Below are 18,922 nucleotides of genomic sequence, written 5' to 3'. Positions count from 1 at the left end.
AAAACAGCCCAATAAAATAACATTCCTTAACTCATTATATATCACCAAGATATCATCTGTTTCCTATACTTAGTATATCAAATAACAGTATTAGCTGCTGATGGTATTGATATCTGAAAATACGATTCCTTAACTGGAATAAAGAAACATAAACAACAAATCAATATACATGTACATTTGGTATGTAATTTTTGTTAAAAATTGATAAAGAGATATTTTTCCTTAGCTCTAAATACTTATGTACAGCATAAATAATTTTGCTGGCCATTTTACAGTCATTGTTTTGTAACTACTGATCTAAGTGTATTTCAACCAGGCAATTTTTGCTGTTGGGCAGAAGGAGAATGTAACAGCTGAAGATAAAATGGGAGCAACATGGAAGGAGAGTACAGCAGGAATGATTTTCAAAGACACTGTGGAAAACTGCTGCTGCAATGTCTTTCTAAAAGGGAGAGCACAGGATTAGGGTCAGCTCTGCTTCTTTCTATGAGTAGGGCAGCAGAAGTACCTCCTGTGAATACTTCCCATTTCCTGTGGCCAGGACTGAGGCAACAACAACAGCTTCAAGCCTAAAGTGTGAAAACTGGATCCTGCCCAAGCCCAGCAGAGAATCAAGGAGGAAGTAGAGCAGGCTCTTGTGGGTTCAAGAGCAAGGCATATCACACGTATGTCACTTTATGGGAGAGAAATAATACTGGCCGTTCATTACCTTCTCTTCGGAGTCCCCTGGCTGGCAAGTAATAACTCCATCTCGTGAGCCCCCAGCAAACGTTGCTTTGCAGTTTGCAAGCCACTATTTTCAGAAAGAAATGAAAGAAAATATTAATAAGATCTATGGTTTGATTCAAAGGAAGATAAGCAGTATTTTAGTTTCACAGCACATCATGTAAATAAGAATTTGCAATTGCATTTTTTTATTACCACAGACGATGACAATTTGCTTTGACTGTAATTTAAAAAGTGTAGTCTTGATTTCTATTAGTATTTCAATGGCATGAACTAAGAAAATTATTAATGAATAATTAGGAGAGAGACCAGGGATATTAAAGATACTGTTGTTTCTAATATTAATGGATAAAATAGCTACTTTTTAGTTCTGGTTCATATGTCCAGGAAGAAACCGTCAATGAATCTAGTATCTGAAACATGTTTTTCTACTGAATGTTAGTTTGAACAGATGTGAGTGGATGTACAGTTTCCTGACATAGCCTAAATATACAGACAAGACCAAGAGCATAATTGAGCATACCGACAGTGTTGCCTCTTTCCTGTTGTTGTATGTGTCCAGGTACTCCTGCAGCTCTAGAACACTGAACTTCAGCTTTTCAAGAAGGCCACAAGAGAGCAGCTGGAGAAAGTAAATCAAAGGGTCTGTAAAAGTCACTATAAAAGAATGGAAATACTGGTAGACAGTATAGGAAAGATATTGCAAAAGAATACCTAGATTTACATATACTAATACTGAAAAATTTTTACCTTTATGCAAAAATCTACATAACAAGGATACTATACTGAAAAGTCAAACAGCAAAAGTTGCACCTATGATAATGTGGAATTGAAAGTGTGTTCTGTGTTTAATGACTTAGCAGAGGACTTCTCTAAAATGGAACAATACATAAAGCTTAACCAGTTTCTCTCCACAGCTCTCTGATGATGCAAGGCACAGCTCTTCCATGGTCACAGCAGTGGGCTCAAAACGACAATTGGCCAGTTTCTACTCTAGACTTCACTGTGGGATGTCACACTGTCCTGATGCTGCTGGATAAACATGAGCCAGAATGAAGACAATGGGAAGGGCCATCTCATTAATTCCCTAATACATATTTTTATAGAATTATAGAATAATTGAGGTTGAAAAAGACTTCCGAGATCGAGTCTCGGAACCTTTGACAAATACCATCATGCCAACTAAACCATATCAAAAAGTACCACATCATCTTGTTTTTAAACACTTCCAGGGACAATGACTCTACTGCTTCCCTGGGCATCCTGTTCCAAAACTTAACATTGTTTCAGTAAAGGAACTTTTCCTAACACCTAACTTCCTCTGGCACAACCTGATGCCATTCCCTCTTGTCCTGTTGTTGGTTGCCAGGGAGAAAAGGCTGCCCACCACCCTGGCTATACCCTCCTTTCAGGCAGTTGTAGGGAGCAATAAGGTCTCCTCTGAGCCTCTTTTTCTCCAGGCTGAACACCCCCAGCTCCCTCAGCTGCTCCTCACAGGACTTGTGCTCCAGACCCTTCCCCAGCTCTGCTGCCTTTCTCTGGACACGCTCCAGCCCCTCAATGTCCTTCTTGTAGTGAGGGGCCCAGAATTGAGCACAGGATTTGAGGAGTGGCCTCACCAGTGCTGAGTACAGGGGCACAATCACTGCCCTGGTCCTGCTGGCCACACTACTGCTGACACAGGCCAGGATGCCATTGGCCTTCTTGGCCACCTGGGCACAGCTGGCTCATGTTCAGCCAGCATCATCCTCATATCACAGTTGACTCAAATGAAATCATTACACGTATTACCATCTTTCATGCTGAACTATGTAAAAAATAGCTGCTTCTTTTTAATTTATGGAGCCAACTAGGTCTAGCAGGCATCTGTTTTACGTTGGGGTTTGGCACACAGGTTCAACACATCATAACTCTTCCATGAGTCTCTGATTTTATATTGCCCATCTGTCACTACTTACTTAATAAAATAATACAGAAAATGAATGGAAATGGTTCCCAACAAGAGATAAAAAATGTAAGATAGGAGGAGCATTCCTTTTTGGCATATCTGTTCAGGAGTTGCTCAAAAGTGAAACAGCCAGTAAAATAACACACGACAATGAAATACGTGCCTTTTGAAAGGAATATACTCACTGTTTCTGCATCTACAAAGAGGGTGGGACATTCTGAACATGATGTTAACATCTGAGAAGACCTCACAAACTTGGAGCCTATTCCTCTCAAGTTGTCTCCCAAGTAACTAGCTGCATCACAGGTTAGGAAGCAGAATCTTTTCTGAATATTCTGGAAAGCAAAATACAGTTTATTACATTATTTACTCAAGTATGAGCTTCTTTCCTTTCTAAACAAATGGCATGGTTGTTTTTCTTTGCATAACAAAGTGCTAAAGAGACCATCTCCCTATGGAGAGCTGAATGTCTGCTCTAGGACACTGAATAAGAGTTATTGTACTGAAGACAGTGTACAGGTGGGCAGCTGTGAAACTAATTACAGAGTTCATCATAACCTACTACTGAAATACATTATTTCCTGTAAAGACAAATCAATCTTTATAAGCCTTTTAGCCACAGGTAGCTTTTTTTTCTTGTCTCTACAGGGTTAACAGAGTTGATCACCAAATTACCTTTTCTGCCCATTCCGGGCATTGTTTTGTTAATATCCTTGTCAAGTGGCTAATCACATAATATAATGGACATACTAATGCCAAACAGCAGCATGGAAAAATCAGAAAAAACCTTTTGTTTTCCCCTGTGGGAAGAACCTTCTTACTAAAACTTTACTGCTGCTTGGGAAGATTCCAGAAATATTGCACTGCATCCGGGAATTATTCTTCTCAGCAGTTTTTTTTTAATGTTTTGAGTCCTAAACCAGTCTAGTCTTCCAGAAACATTCTAGTGCTTTTCAGTTATTAATATATAAAGTGAATAATGAATAAAAATAATATATTAAACTTGCACTGACTGAAACAATGATTTTGATAAATACTCATCAGTTTTCACTGCCCAAATATATCTCACTAAGGCCTAGTGCTCAGCAGTTAGGAACAACATGAGAATCTTTTTAAAAATAAATGTTTGCAACATTTTTATATGATTAATTCCAAGTTACCAAAGGCATTTCTCTAAGGAATGTAGGTTAGGACCTGCACCATAAGTATGCCTCACTGGAGAGAAGCACTTTCCAAATGCCAGTGTGGATGATAGACACAGAAGTATTGTCTGTTACTGCTGCTGCACTGGTGCATGGGAGTTAAGTACCTAAAATCAGGTGAGTTGAATTCAGACTTTACTGATAATGGAATTTGTTGGATTGAATGATTTTCTTTAACTGCTAAATAGGCCCTCACACTGTAGGCTATACACTACCAATGATTTCTAAAATTGACAGAGTTCCTGTACCAATCAATTTCATAACTACTTATTTGTGAATCTCTCTCCAAAGCATCTCAACTGCCCATCTGAGCACAGTTAGGACCAGGCAGACTGATAACTGGTCTTACTGTTTCCACCATCTTGCTTCAACCCAGAAACAAAGTGCTACAACACCTCACTCAGAGCATGGTACAGATTCTCTGCTGCACTAAGTCTCTTAGAGGCAAAAGTTATCACTAATTACCACCAAACCAGATAAATCACTATTTTTATAAGCAACTAGCAGAATCATCTGAATCATAGGGGTTGGTGAAAACTGGAGATTTACTACTGTGATGTCTTCTGGAAAGAAAGATTCAGCCAAGTCTTCGTGAAACTGTTGCTAGTAATTCTCCTGGCAAAGCAAAGAGATCTAGATTTGATCTTAAACAACAGAAAAGACCTAGCTGAGAACAAAGAAGTGGAAGGAAATTTAAAACGACAGATTGTGAAAGAGAATCCAAGACACATTGGTTGAAAAGGACCTCTGGAGAACATCTGATAAAACCTTTAACTCCAAGTGGGACTATTGCTGATCCCAGATCGTGTCAGACTTGCTTTTAACTAGCTGAGTCTTAAAATCTCCAAGGTCAGAGCTTCCTCAAGGCTTTGGATAACCTGTTTAGTAGCTGCAATGCCCTCCTGGGGAACAACAACTGAGTTTGTAAATCTGAGACAGTGAAGGAGACAGATTACAGAAAAAGTAACAGATATTCTTCCTCTACTCCTTTCCTCTTCAGCTATTCATACAAGCAACAATCAGTCTATAGCTAAGATGATAATGGTCTTGAAGAGTGTTTTAAATTATTAAGAGTGAAACAGTGAGAGACTGTACTTTGCTATGTATAATACTTCACTAAATATATTTATTTTGTGATTACATGGACTAACAGTTCTATAATAAATTCTCATCTCAGCTATGTCCTTTTGGGTGCAGACTACAGGGGCTGAAATCTATCAAGCAAGGCCTGAATGCAGTATATATTTTATGAAATGGGATTACTGTGAATAGTAATGCCAGCTGTCCACATATTGTGAATAAATATATACCTGCATATAGTCAGTGTGCTTTGTGTCCATGTAAATATTAAAAAATATTCTCAGAAAGTTTTCTTCTTAACCTCAGATTTCCTCTCCTGGGAAGAGGACTTTACATAACAAAAGGGCTTGATTGTGGAAGGTACTTGCTAGATCTGAAATCTACTTGTTTTGCAGCTGTCTGGTCTGCTGAAAGACATTTAATTTGAGGGAATACAAAGAGGCAGCAGAAAAGATAATCCAGAGATCTCTGACTTCTGACTCGTTTACAGGAAAAGTACTTCAATAATGTCAGGAATTTTAAACAAGTTTAGTGTGTTGTGGGCAAACATCCAAGATACCATTAACTTGACACTGGACTGAAATGTAGGTGCCCTGGAAAATGCACTTCTTTCACGTCAGCAAGTATTTAGTTGACAAGCTCTTCCAAACAAGGATTTTGTTTCACAGTCAAATATTTTGGCAGTACTTTGCATTGCAAGCTTAGCACATACAGGACTTGTTTCTGAAATTTCCTGTTAATGAGGGTCAAAAGTCAAAGTTGGCAGATGAATACTCAAGTTTAATAGTGCAAACAAAATACAATTCCAGACAAGCTGGGATCTTATGAAAAAATAAGGGGAAATAATATCCTATGTTTTAACACTGAAAAGAAGAACAAAATTATTTTTATACACTAAAAATATGGCAGTGACTCCAGCTAAGAATTGTGACTTGTTGATATTATTAACACCTTTTTCTTTCTCCTCCCGTATCAACTGAAGAAAATGAGTAGGGTATCTTCTGAATACAAGGCATGCACAACAGCAAATGAAACATGTAAATTACGAGGATTTGGACTCAAACAGGTATTTTACAAGTAATGTTTAGGTCTTTCATTACACTGCATTATTTATTTAATCTTCAGAACCATGGCACCTGTTCCTTTTCACCTCTTCAAAGAGGAGAATCAAGGACAAATAAGTCTCTAAACACTCAGACAGAGCTATTAACCTCTAGGACTGAGGTTAAGACAGAAAAGCTGACATCATGAATAAACACAGGGTTAACACTCAAGTCAGCACTGGGTTTTTTTTTTCTTTCTTCCAAATGGTTATTTATCAATGTTTAAAAGAATGTCTACAAGACACCCATATTTAAGTGGCATAATGTTTAATGGAGGACAATGTGCAGGTAGGTAAGATGTTCAGTACAGCACAGAGGAAGCATGATGAAGAGATTCTTACTATAGATTGCTTCTTTCATATCAGGTTAGTCTTAGATGTGCTAAAAGATCTTGAAACTGTGTATTTATTAGCAGGGTACCCCTTGATAATAAAATATTGTGTACTCTGAGATCACAGGTACCTAAACTCTGCAGAAGGTTACCTGGCTACTGCTTTCACTGGAGCTGTTTATACTGCAGCATGCTAAACATCCTGCAGCTGCAGGAGAAACAATTAAAAAAGGCTTTAAAACTTAATTACAGGTAACACCAGGCAATAATTACAGGTAACACCAGGCAATAATTTCTTAGAACAACTTGTACATTTGACTCTTTCTTGTCTTTTTGCAAGATTCTTATCTTTGCAAGCATACAACTTTAGAAAGGAGAAACGTATTTCTAGTCTTCAATCTCGAATTTATATTACATGATGGCAGCTGGATATTTCTATTCAGATGAGTAGGTACAAACGATTGAATTATGCTGGCATTTATATGGACACGCTCAGATTTCAAGAGTTTGAGATAAAAGAATAGTTTACCAATAGTTTAAGATTAAAAAGGTTATTTCCTTGTCTCTTGCAATTACTGTTCCTGCAGTCTGTTTGTAAAGTACTGAAGAAAACACTCCATAAAGTGGATCTGAATTTTGCAATATGATCTCCAAACCTGCAAGTATGATAGTATTTTCATGGCAAAACTGGTCACAGAAGACAATGCTGAAAACGAAGATGTAGTGCAGCAGTAATTCTGCAGTATGCAAAATGACAAGGGTTATATATCTAGTAGTTCATTACTGGGGCTGCTATCAAGAAACACTAATTGCCACACACAAAAATTCTGATTTTGCATCTTAAACTTATTTTCTCACCTTAAACAGGGAAGAGAACACATGAAATGTATAAACTGCACAGGAGCCATCAGAGTCGCACATGAGCTGGTTGATATGACTGCGCCAGGCTTCTTCTGCATCATCACATGCTGCTGGCTGAAATGCAGCAAGGATGGCGGAAAAAAATGGGGAGGGAGGAGGGGAGGCATTTCGATCAACATCTCCAAAACTGAAGGAGGAAACAGAAAAAGGTGGTGAAAGGAGAATACCAAGAAGGCGGCAGATAAAATACGCTATAGCAGAGAGATAAAATCACAGGACCAATTACAGCACCTTCCTAAAAATATGAATGAATTTTCAAATTACTTTTGAAGGTTGACAAGATGTTGGCCACAATGAGAAAAACCTCCAAATCAGATTCCCTATCTTCAGGCTGTTATCATCTATCTTCCTCCATCCCAGAACACTCGAATTGTTTTCTTGTACAATCATTTCCCAGAAGAAGGCTGAAACTTCACAGGAGAATAAAGCTCTCTCTCCCTCAACCTCCCCAGGCTAACTGCAGTCTAACTCAGCATCCAAAATCTGAAAGAGCTCCAGATAGCATGTAAAAGAAAATCTTAAAGCCTTTTTATAATATATACTGGGGTCCAGCCACACTCACATACCCAGCTACACTCAGCCTTAAGAGCATATAGCTGGGATTTTTAACAATACTGAGACTTTCTTTCATGAGAAATCAGAAAGATGAATACACATCTGATCTGTTGAACAGGTACCTAAGTAATATCTGTATTACTGCAAATCTTTAAAAATCCTCCTTTTTATTTTAATTAAGCATATTATATACATAATTCCTAGCTGCATAGTTGCATGTAAATATTGTATCTTATTTTTCCTAGAATGAAAAGCTTGGTTTTCATTCTAGGAAAAATAAGATACAATATGGGATAATATGCAGCTAATTAGGGCATTGTCTTCTCATTGCTTCAAACTCATGAGAATTTTATAACTCCTGTGGCTAAAAAAAACCATTCCATTAACTACCACCTTGCAATCATTTTGTTGTACATTGTAAAAGAACTTGTGTGAATAATAGTGCATCAAAGTACCTAGCAAGAGCAAATTGTTCCAGCCTGTCAGCTTTCTCTTCAGTTTCTGTCATATCCAGGCTAAGGCTATCACTGCATTCAAATGCTCCAGGGAGTTCATTGGTAGACCCTGAAAGGTCATCCTCATGGACTACTATATCTTGTTCTTCAGGTACAGCTTCAGCCTAGGGGAGTGAAGGATGATGTCTTAGAAAACAGCAAATTAGTAAGTTAATTCCTCTAATAAATAGAAAGCATTTAATGAAAAAACCCACCTGACAACATGTTAAACTGCACAGATATAAAGCCACAGATTATAAATGACATTAATCAACTTACACTTCTTCAAAAATACTGTATTTGCTCAACTTTCTGTCTTGGATAAATATTATTTTTAAGGCATTTTTTCAACTTGTCTAGCAAAGAATTTCAGATTCCAATGCATGTGGCAACAAAGCAAGGAAGTAATTTTTCAAAAAAACAATAGGGTTGTTGTTACTGTCAGTCTGTCCTTGTCTCTTAACACTTTACAGTGTCCAAGACTGTACTAAAGCCTCTCAGAATACATTGGAAACAATTACTGTCTGGAAGACTCCATGCATGTTTAGAACTGGGAATTAATTTTAGCATGTCATTTACACTCAAGAGGAGTCCAAGCATTCTAACAGGCCATTTAAAGTATTATGCTAAATTTCCTTCCTTTTTCATCTATCAGCACCTAAAGGTCATGATTTCTTTTTGAAACGTTCCAATTTCTCTTGCTTTTTTAGTCTGAACAAGTTTTGTTTCAGCTTTAATCTTTTGGCTTTTGTCTGCTTCATCCATAGCACCCAAAGCACTTCCTGTAGGGATGAGTGCAGTGGGTTGCTCAAACCTTTGTGTACATATGCCCATGTGCATGCACATACATGTGCTGGGAATGAATAGGGAGGGAAATCTGTGGCAAGTGGAATTAAATGAGAAAAGTGGCCCTCTACAGTTTATCAAGTCTGCTTGGAGATCCTACAGATTAATTATGGATTAATTTGTATTTGTAAAAATTAAACAAGACTTGCAACAGAGGGGACAGGATCAGAAATTAAGTAGAATAATCTTTTGGTTTGCTTTGTTTTCTAAGCAAAAGAGGTAGAAATGTTCCTGAGTTCAGGGTGAATTAAATGAATCAGAGCCTGAACCATCGTGAAAAGAGAAATGCAAGATATATGTCTGAATTATCAGAATAGGAACCAAAGCACCTGGTAAAAAGTGTTAATGTTTCATGCTTATTCAAGAAATAATTAGTAGTAACCAGTTTCATATATTAAAAATTAGCTTGAAAGAACCACTGCATTTTCTTCACTGCAATGACAGAGTCTGTAGGAGGAAAACACATTTTGATGGGATAGAGCAAGGGAGGAAGGAAGAGGGAGCAAACACCTCCCATCCACTGGAGTCTAAAATTATGCCCCAAAAGCAAAATAGAAAAGTGAACTTTGGATATTAATGGAGGATTGTAGTACACTTTCAGAAATATGTGAGTTTAGGTAACCGGAAAAATACATAATATAGCATCATGTGAATTTTTGTAACTCACATAAAATTATCCCACTATCTTTAATAGAAAGTTAGTTTAACTAATTAAGTGCTGTTAACGATAATATGTGGATTTTGGCATTGAAACATCTAGGAAGAGGCTACATAATCAGTCTATTTCTCTCAATTGCTGTATCTATTTAAAGGCTGAGATATTTTTGGTTTTGCTTATGATGCAACAACTAAACATTTTGTAAATCACTGAAGAAGTAAAGGAAAATTTCCTTCGCATTGATGACACCTCTCAGATCTCTCTCAAAAGAAGAATTCAGAGGAAAAGAGAAACAGTAAAGAGCTCAGATTTTGTGATAGGAAATTAAAAAGTATATAGCTCTAAGTTTCAAGTTTTCTGACTAAAAACTGGATAACTTCTTCTTTACATTGACTCCAAATTATTTTGAGTAAAAATACAGAAGTATGCACACTAGGACAAAATACCTTTGAGGCAAAAACCCCACCAACAGGGCATTCTGTGCTGACCAATTCAATCATCTTTGTGACAATTGTAACCTGGGCTGTATTTTACACCAATAACAAATCTCTACCAGGACTAGCTGAATTTGCCTGTCAATTCCACAATAAATTGCTCCGATTTTACATTCTTCACTTATTTATTCCAAAGCTTTTCATTTTTGATGAATATTGGCATGTGGGACATTAAAGAGATTTTGAAAGTAAAGATTCTAAACTCCCAGACATACACTGAACTCCTAAGCTGTGATTTTCAGTTCTTTCTTTCAGTACACACCAGCTACTGCAGCTGGATGCATGAGGTCAGCTGCAGTTCCCACCTGCAAATGTGTCTGCTCTGACTGCTGCTTCCTGAACTGAAATCCTGCCAACTTCTGCTGTTTATGGTTGTTATGTGGCTACTTGTCTACCAACAGTTGTTTTGACAAATGATAATGAGTTTACCTTCTCCACAGCCACTGTTTGGAGAGGTTCTCCTCCTTTCCTATCCTTACAAACACTTCCCTCCTCCCATCTTTTCTTCCTACTGCAGTGGTTTCTGACACAAACAATTTGTTCAATATTCAGCACAATTCCAACCTCCTTTTCTATGACCTCTTCTGTAGAAGTTTCCATTCCTTCTGAAACTTGCAGTGCTAGCAGTATCAATTTTTTGTGTGGCTGCATTTGGAGGGGGCAAGGGCAAAAAGGAAAGCCAATGATTACAGAAGATATATTCTTCCTCTGCCCTAGTCTCATCCACTGCTCTTTCTGCAGAAGTCACTCAATTTAGACATGACAGAGAAGCTTTACTGACAGAAGCCAACAGTATTATCAAGCCACTAATTCACATACCCAGATTGTATTTCTGGAGAGACACTGAAAGGAGTAGGCTCACCTCATCTCTCATGAGCAAGTACTGTTGAACAGGAAATTAAAGAAACCATCCCCATACTGATAATGATTTACCAACCTTGCTTTGTCTTCTTCTTCTGATACAGTTCTCTGAAATATAATCTGCTGAACATGGTTGCTGTATCCTTGCAAATCCTGCCTCCCCACCCCCAGGATGGTTTAATATTGTGGTCACGAATTTAAAATTTCTGTGTGTCTGCCAAAAGGCAAGCACTGAATCCAGGGCACACAACTGTACAATAGGGCCCCACATACAAAAATATTTCAGAGAATACACGCATACACCCACCACATGAGCTGGCATATTGTTCTTTAATTCAGCATGAAGAACAAAAGAATTTTGCCTGGAATTGTAGCTTGTAGCCAGTTCGTGAACTTGTCTTCTGATGAGCTTGTACTATTTTGGTGCATATGTAGTGCAACATATTTAAGAAACAATAAATAAAATCTCTTAATGAAGAAAGTATAAGTAGAAAGGAAATGATAGCAAGTGAAGCAGTGCATGAATGTATTGTACTATGCCACTAGGCAGAGGAAGCCAGAATGTACTTGTTTTCACAGATCAAACTCTTTATGAACTGTAAGCAAAAGAAATTGTAACAGTGTTACATAAAATAAAGTCCAGTTGGAAAAGAAAGAAAAAAATGTATTCACCTTGGGTCCTTCAGACACCTGGAGATTATTCATACCAGGCAAAGACACATCAAAGCTGGATGTTCCCATGTTAAAATGATGAGGGTCTGCTGAGTTTGTGTCACATGATGTAGAAAGTGAGTCAATATGATTTGCATCCTCAGATGGGGAAAGATTTATAATCTGTTTAAAAGACAACAAAACCACAAAAGAACTGAGTATACAGCTACCCTAACACATGCTGCTTTCATGAACATGCAAAGCAGAGAGTGTCTTAAAGTGCAGTGACAGTGGCTCTCTTTGTTTGTATATAGCCAGAATCCTTTCAATATTTCTGTCATAAAATTTTTATTAAAAGCATCACAGAAGTGAGCAATGAAAATCTGAAACCATTTAGATTTTCTAAACCTGGAGTCTTGTTCTATTTCTTTAAGCATTAAATACATCAGAAATATTTACTATTGGCCAATTGTGAAAAATTGTCCCATAGTAAAAAAAGGCAAATAATAAGATGTGATGATTCATGTGTTTCAAACTTTGCATTAAAATTCTTGTTTACCTTTGCAAATAAGGGAAAATGCACCGACCAATTTCAGCTCATTAGATTGCACCTGGGCAGAGGAAACTAAAAGCCCAGCTTATTTAAACCCACCACCCTATCTTTTCCTAAATTCCAAGTCTTCAACTTACTAGGTCTGAGTTCTCCAAGATTTGGCTGGTGGTCAGGTCCTCCTCCTCTGAGGACTCATCTGAGTCCTCATGGTTCATTTTGTTCAGGCTGGGTGTGCTCCCTGAGAGCTGGTTCTCTTCCATCAGCTGCATGTCACACTTGTCCAGGCTGTCCAGGGACCGTCTGCGCACTCCCCAGTTGAAGTTGTCCATGCTCTCACCCTGAAATCAGACAGAGGGTCAGCTTCCTTGGTATAAAAATAATCATATGCTAAAGTTAGCTCCAGAAATATTTTTATGTAAAAATATAGAAAAAACTTGAAATAAGCATTATCTTGCTTGTTCACCTGGAGATAAGAGCAGAAGCATGGAAATGGCAGTTAAATGAACACTCAGTCCTTTCAGTATTAGATATTTTTCATGCATTTGCTAATTTAAGAATTTGTTTTGGTAAGTCCACAAATACACACTCCTTGATACCAGTAGAGCAGTGATCGCAAAGGAAAAGTTTGAAAGCAATTTTAAAAGACTTTTTTATGTTTAAAAGTATTAGAAGCACAGATTATACCAATGGTTCAATTGCAAAACTTATGTTAAAGATTTTAGATTCTTTGTTTCATATATATATCCATAATGGTGAGTAGATTTGAATAAACCCTTGCTTCAGACAAAAAATGTAACACTTTAAGCAGCACACCTTTTAAACTTTTATTCTAGGCCCATATTGCTTATTTTTTAATCTACTTGAATGATTTGAAACTATATTTTGGGAATAGCCTGATAAGCATTGCCTGTGATCTCACACTTTAAAAAGGACACAGTCAAATGGACCAAACATTTCATATTTATCAGACTTCCAGTTCTGATCCCACACACAGTTCCATAAAGCTGAGTGCATTAAGCAAATTGTGCAACCATTTGCTTAATGGTTAGGCTGCTGAACTGATAAAAAGCTCACTTGATTTCTTTCATGTATAAAGATGACAATTAGTTTTCCACCCCTTTTCCATTTATTTACTTTATATATTCTCCAGTGGATTGTATGCCTTTTCCCTGATTGCAATAATCTCTTGCTCCATTCCTAAGTCTAGCCAGGCTCCTCTCTGGCAAATGCAGGACCACATCCACAGCTGCTCCTGCCATGGACCTCCAGAGGCAAAAGGGGTCTTACACAGCAAGAAAGGTTTCCCCAGAAGTATTCAGATGCAGTTTTGGGTACTTTACCTAGGTGACAACCCTCAACTCTGCATCAACATGGGAAGGAAATTTATAGAGAAAAATGTTTCCTTTTAAAGTTCAGGGCTGCCTGTTTTAAACAACACTCTGTAAGTTGCAATGCTCTTAAACAAGCAAGTCAATTGGTGAAAATTCAAGCTGACAGTGATACTTAAATATTAATTTGAAAAAAAATATAGTTCTGTCTAAGAAACAATATTATTATCAAATAACTGATTATGATTATTTCCTGGGTTTATGTGGATCAAAACTATGACCAGTGCAGTGATTGAGAAAGAGGTCTCAGTTCAGCAAGAGTTGTGATTTTAAACACTTGAGTGATGCTCTTTTGGGACTACTCAGACATTTACTGAATGGGGACCAAACTGCATAATGTGCAATGAATTAAATTGCAATCTTACCTCCTTAACAATCAACACACTTGCACAAATTGATCTTATTTTGCATCATTACCATTTAATGCAATGGACTGTGGAATTTGAATAGGAGGGAAAGTTCAGTTTCATGACATTAAGCTCACCTTTTAATGAACAAATATGATGAAAATAGAAACAAATATTTTTAAGGAAAAAGATAATCCTTGCAATTCACAAGAACATTTAAAACTGAGGAATGCACTATAATGAAGAAAAAATTAAGGTGAAATTGTTATGAAGCCTGGCACATTATTGGAAGAACCCTGTGTTTTCATCCTGGGATTGGTATCATATGGTAGTTTTGTGTGGAAAGAGAACAGAACACATCTGACTTAAGGAGTCAGATTCTTTAAATCATAAAAATGACTGTTCAGTTCCAACCTATTTATTTTAACAAATTCTTTGGTTGTCCATTCTCCCCCTCAAACGCTGGAGGACACATGCAGCAATTAGACATCCTCCACAAACACATCAATTACTGAACTAACAAATGACAAAATGACATAAATAAGCAAGCAAAGCAAAGATGACCCTTATCCTCAGAATGCCTTGTAAAGCCATCAGTAAATTTAGCAGCCCATGTCTATGGAAATATTTCCTGTTGCAGTTTTATTCTGCAATGCTTTAAAGAAGGAAGCCAGCAAAAAGAAGAAAAACAAAAGGGACACTTCCAAGTCATGCAGTTAGAAGGGGTAGTGGATTAAAAGTTAGGGAAAGGGGATGGGACATTATAATTCAAATACCCATAGCATTTGGATTAGTGAAAGTTTGCTACAGGGGCACCCAGAACCATACTGAATTTAAACAAGAGGTCATCAGATGTCTATGAAGATAGAGTTGTTTTTGTAGTCTATTTAGCAATCTTTCTTCCACAGTTAACAAGAAAGAGCAAAGATGTATTTGAGAGGCTGTTCATTTTTATCTACAGCAGGAGCAAAGCCATCTCCCATCTGAGAAGTCACCAGTGGTACACATAAAGTCAGAGGAAAAGTCACATTCTAAGTGTGTCTGGCCAGCAGGGAGCAGGTACCACACAGAACTTCCTACAGTCACCACCCTCAGTAAAGGAGCAGATGTGCCCTTGCAGCTAGTTCAAACTTTACAACAGCCCAGGGGAAAGGAGAGACAGAAAGGAAAGTAGTCCTGTGTGGGGGAGAGCAGTAAAGTTCCTCCACAGAGGCAGTAAGAATCATGCAAAACCTCTTTCACACAAATTTTCATCCTTACTGTGTTGACAAAGTATGCAAAGTTAGTGGAAACACCCAAATATTGTAGGGCATATGAAGAAGCATTGTGGAAGTACATAGCAAGGCACTATTTCCATATGGAAGTATCTCTTACAGCACAGGCATTTTGATACAAAGATTTTTGGGGGTTGTGTTTGCATAATAACTGATATACAAACTATCAGAAACAGATATGCAAAATCCTGAGGTTGCTGATTTCTGTATTATTTGTACAACTCATTAAATTCTCTATCGTTTCAGTTCTCTCTATGCATTGACAAAATTAAAATTTAGGTCCCAAACTGGCAATGACTGATGTGTCTTTTCAGCTTTCCTCACAGCGTAAATGAGTCCAGCAAAGTTGGTAGGACCATACAGCTGTATTAATTTAGGCTGTAGAAATTAATTAATTAATTAATTCAATTAAATTGAGTCTCATAGCAATGATGTAAACTGTCTTAAGAGGTCTCAGATATCAGCTTTAGGAAGATGCTAACAGGAGACAATATGCCACAACAGAAAAGGTAGAAATTATATATAATTGGCCCCTAATAACAAATGGCCCAAACTCTATAGATAATCAAGTTTCTACACACTCATCATGCACAAAGATATCACAAGGAGAAAGGGCTCAGTTTGAAAAACACTGATACTAGAATTAAGATCTTTTAAAATTTGTGAAGACTGTTGAACATGTCAAAAACAAACTCAAAATGAAGCAGAATGTTTGAAAATGACCTCTAAAGTATTTCTAATACAAGACAAAAAATGAAGCACCTGTCAGAATTGCAAGCACACACACACACACTCACCTACACACACACTGAAGGGGGGAGGCAACAGCAAAACTATGATGTTATTCTACAATAAAAATTTGCAAGAAGGCATAACATATGCTGGCACATCTGAGTTCAAGTAGCATTCTTACCTGAAGTTCCTGGGTAGCAGATATAACAGATAGAAAAACAAATAGAAAGAATCTATGTAAAATCACTGCATCAAAGACATCATAGACAAACATTTGCCTACAATTTTAACAAATATCATCACAGAAACTTCAACTCTTTCTTTTATGTCTGAAAATAACTATTTCTTGCTTTCACATCTTTAGGAAATTTCAATCAAATATACCTTGTTGTCTGGGGATGATCCAAGCATCACTGGCCTGTTAAAATCATATGCACTTTTTTGAAGGACTGATGTTGCTCTTGCTAGCTTTAGTTTTCTGACACTGTTTTTTCATTTTTATGAATGTACCACACTCAGATATGATGTAAATGTTACAGTTTCAACTCAGTCATTAGAGAAGTAGCCTTTTACACTAGGTCTAAGTTTATTTTTAAAACAGTAGTAAGCCAAATCTGAACTAAACTTTGGAATGCAATCCGTGGCAATTAAAAAACCACTGAGTGAAACTCAACATTTCTAATTTTACTTCACATAAAACTAGAGAAGCTTGATATCTGTGTCATGACCAATTTAAGGCTGTAAAGATATCAATTAATTTAGGCCTCAGTCTTGAAGCTGGCCAGATGTGTAAAAAAAAAATCTTTGCAGAGTCATAGGCCATGAAAGTAAATTTATTTTAAAAGGAATTTTTGTGCACAATTATACTCTCTATATAATTTTAAGTGGTGAAGAGAAATAAGAAATTCCTGAATTTCAGTGGACAAAAAATTATCAAGTGATTTTCAGTCAAAATTGCAGTCCTACATCCTTGTAATATCCTGAAAGCTTTTAAGGCACAGAAATTACTGCAGCCTGTGTATTTTTGCCAGACAACATGGCATTATTGTTTTATCATTCATCCTTGTTCAGAACCTTGAAGCTCCTTCAATATTTCTCTAATATATTTTCAACCATTGCTGCCAACTACCCTTTCAGTTTTTTTTTTCCTTCTCTTTTTCGTTTGGGGGTTTTTTTTGGGTTGGTTTTTTTTTCCCTTAGCAAAGTCATGGGCATCTGTGAGCCAAGACTTCTAATTTTGATACAGAAATTCCTACTTTGGGAAAATAAGGACTTTGGGACATTTTTTTCCCATTCATTCATCCTTTCTCTTCATTGGAAAAAAAAATTCAGACATACATGAGTTCACACCTGAGTGTTCTGTTTACCTAAAATTATTTTACTACTGTAATACAAATAGGTAGAAAAAAGAATATTTCTTCCTGTACACATGTTCTTCTCAGGGCTAAGAGTGATGACTGAGAGAATTCATGTTAAAAACAAGTCCACAATTAAGTCATCTGAGTCTTAAGTCCTTCAAAACAACTAACAATTTCTGATTTTTTAACCAGCAACAAAATTGTTAGACTTGTTTGGCAATAGATATTAATTTTTGGTTTTTCCTGATCAAATAGAAAGAAATACCCCAAGTTTGATATTAGCAAGGTTAAAGGGTGTAGCCCTCCAAAATTTATCAGTTTTTCCCTTCAGCAGTTTCAGCTCAAGGTGAGCTGACAGCCTTCACCTGTCAAGACTTGATCTGGGTGCTGAGGATTTTGTTTAGCTCCTGCATGAAATGATGAAATCACAGACACCTCAGCAGAGTGGAAGGTACATCTCTAAGTGATTTCATCGGCAGCTGCAGGAATAACAGCAGCCTGAAGGCCTGAATTAATGTCTCAGAGGGTTCCTTATGAACCAACAGATTTGGAACAATTTCATTTTATACGTTTTTAATCAGAAGATATATATATTTTCTTAACAATTTAATTTTTTACAAATTTTATTTAAAATAAGTTCACTTAAAAGTAAGTTCACCAAAAAGGTACTAGAACAGAGGCTTTATTTTCCACTACCAGTTTTTCAGTGTTTCCTAAAGTAGATTCAGAAAGGAAGGGTGTGGTAGTCTTTTTACTGTTATGCTACTGAAATAAACACTAAGTCAAGATCATAAATAATCTGAACCTAAAAGTACATTTATAGCTACACAGTTGAAGTTTTATGTTACAAGAAGAGAAGTGTTAAGCAGAAGGAGTATAAAAGTGTTTTAATAAAAAAGCCGTTTCAGAGAAAATATACTGTACCTCCCCATCTTCCAGCTCAACATCTAGGAAATCAAAGTCCCTAAAGACTCTGAATTGCTGTTCACTGTTTGAATCATCCATGTTCTCCTGCTCCCTTGCTCCGTCTTCTGAAGAGACCAAGCTCGTCTGGTGCTCAATCAGATCCAAATCACCACAGGAAGAAAAAATCACCTACAATTCAAAGGATTTCTTTTGTTACAAACTGTTCCCTCTGGTTGTTTCTTCCTAAAAGCTGTAATTGGTTATTCAGAAGACTGTATTTCCAGTACACACCTAATTCCTTCACTGAGTATTTTTAGAACACTCTTTATTATTTATGTTGGACAGGTGCCTTCAGATTAAACTTGTACAAAGAAACAACTTCATACTGTGGGAACACATCCAAGAATATTACAGCTACCTCCTAAAGGCTGCAGATTGATGTTGCCTGGATGTTTGTATACATGTATAGGAACAAAATTCAGAGAACTTAGCAG

The 18,922-nt window shown here is 37.0% G+C and overlaps 1 protein-coding gene across 2 annotated transcripts in view; it reads right to left on the bottom strand.

The window, feature by feature from the left end:
• Window positions 1-18,922, bottom strand: part of FRY (FRY microtubule binding protein) — a 159,785-nt gene that overhangs the window by 11,498 nt on the left and 129,365 nt on the right. For both annotated transcript variants that reach the window (XM_066544888.1, XM_066544889.1), the window contains exons 51-58: window positions 18,447-18,617; window positions 12,561-12,761; window positions 11,892-12,053; window positions 8,322-8,485; window positions 7,249-7,438; window positions 2,860-3,009; window positions 1,250-1,348; window positions 710-793 (exon numbers count right to left, since the gene is read on the bottom strand). In XM_066544888.1, coding sequence (XP_066400985.1) covers window positions 710-793; window positions 1,250-1,348; window positions 2,860-3,009; window positions 7,249-7,438; window positions 8,322-8,485; window positions 11,892-12,053; window positions 12,561-12,761; window positions 18,447-18,617 — 1,221 coding nt within the window. The remainder of the gene's footprint in view (window positions 1-709; window positions 794-1,249; window positions 1,349-2,859; window positions 3,010-7,248; window positions 7,439-8,321; window positions 8,486-11,891; window positions 12,054-12,560; window positions 12,762-18,446; window positions 18,618-18,922) is intronic.

This window comes from Molothrus aeneus, chromosome 2 (genome assembly GCF_037042795.1).
Source record: "Molothrus aeneus isolate 106 chromosome 2, BPBGC_Maene_1.0, whole genome shotgun sequence".
In the NCBI taxonomy this organism is placed as follows: Eukaryota; Metazoa; Chordata; class Aves; order Passeriformes; family Icteridae; genus Molothrus; species Molothrus aeneus.
This window is presented reverse-complemented; position numbering and strand designations above follow the sequence as displayed.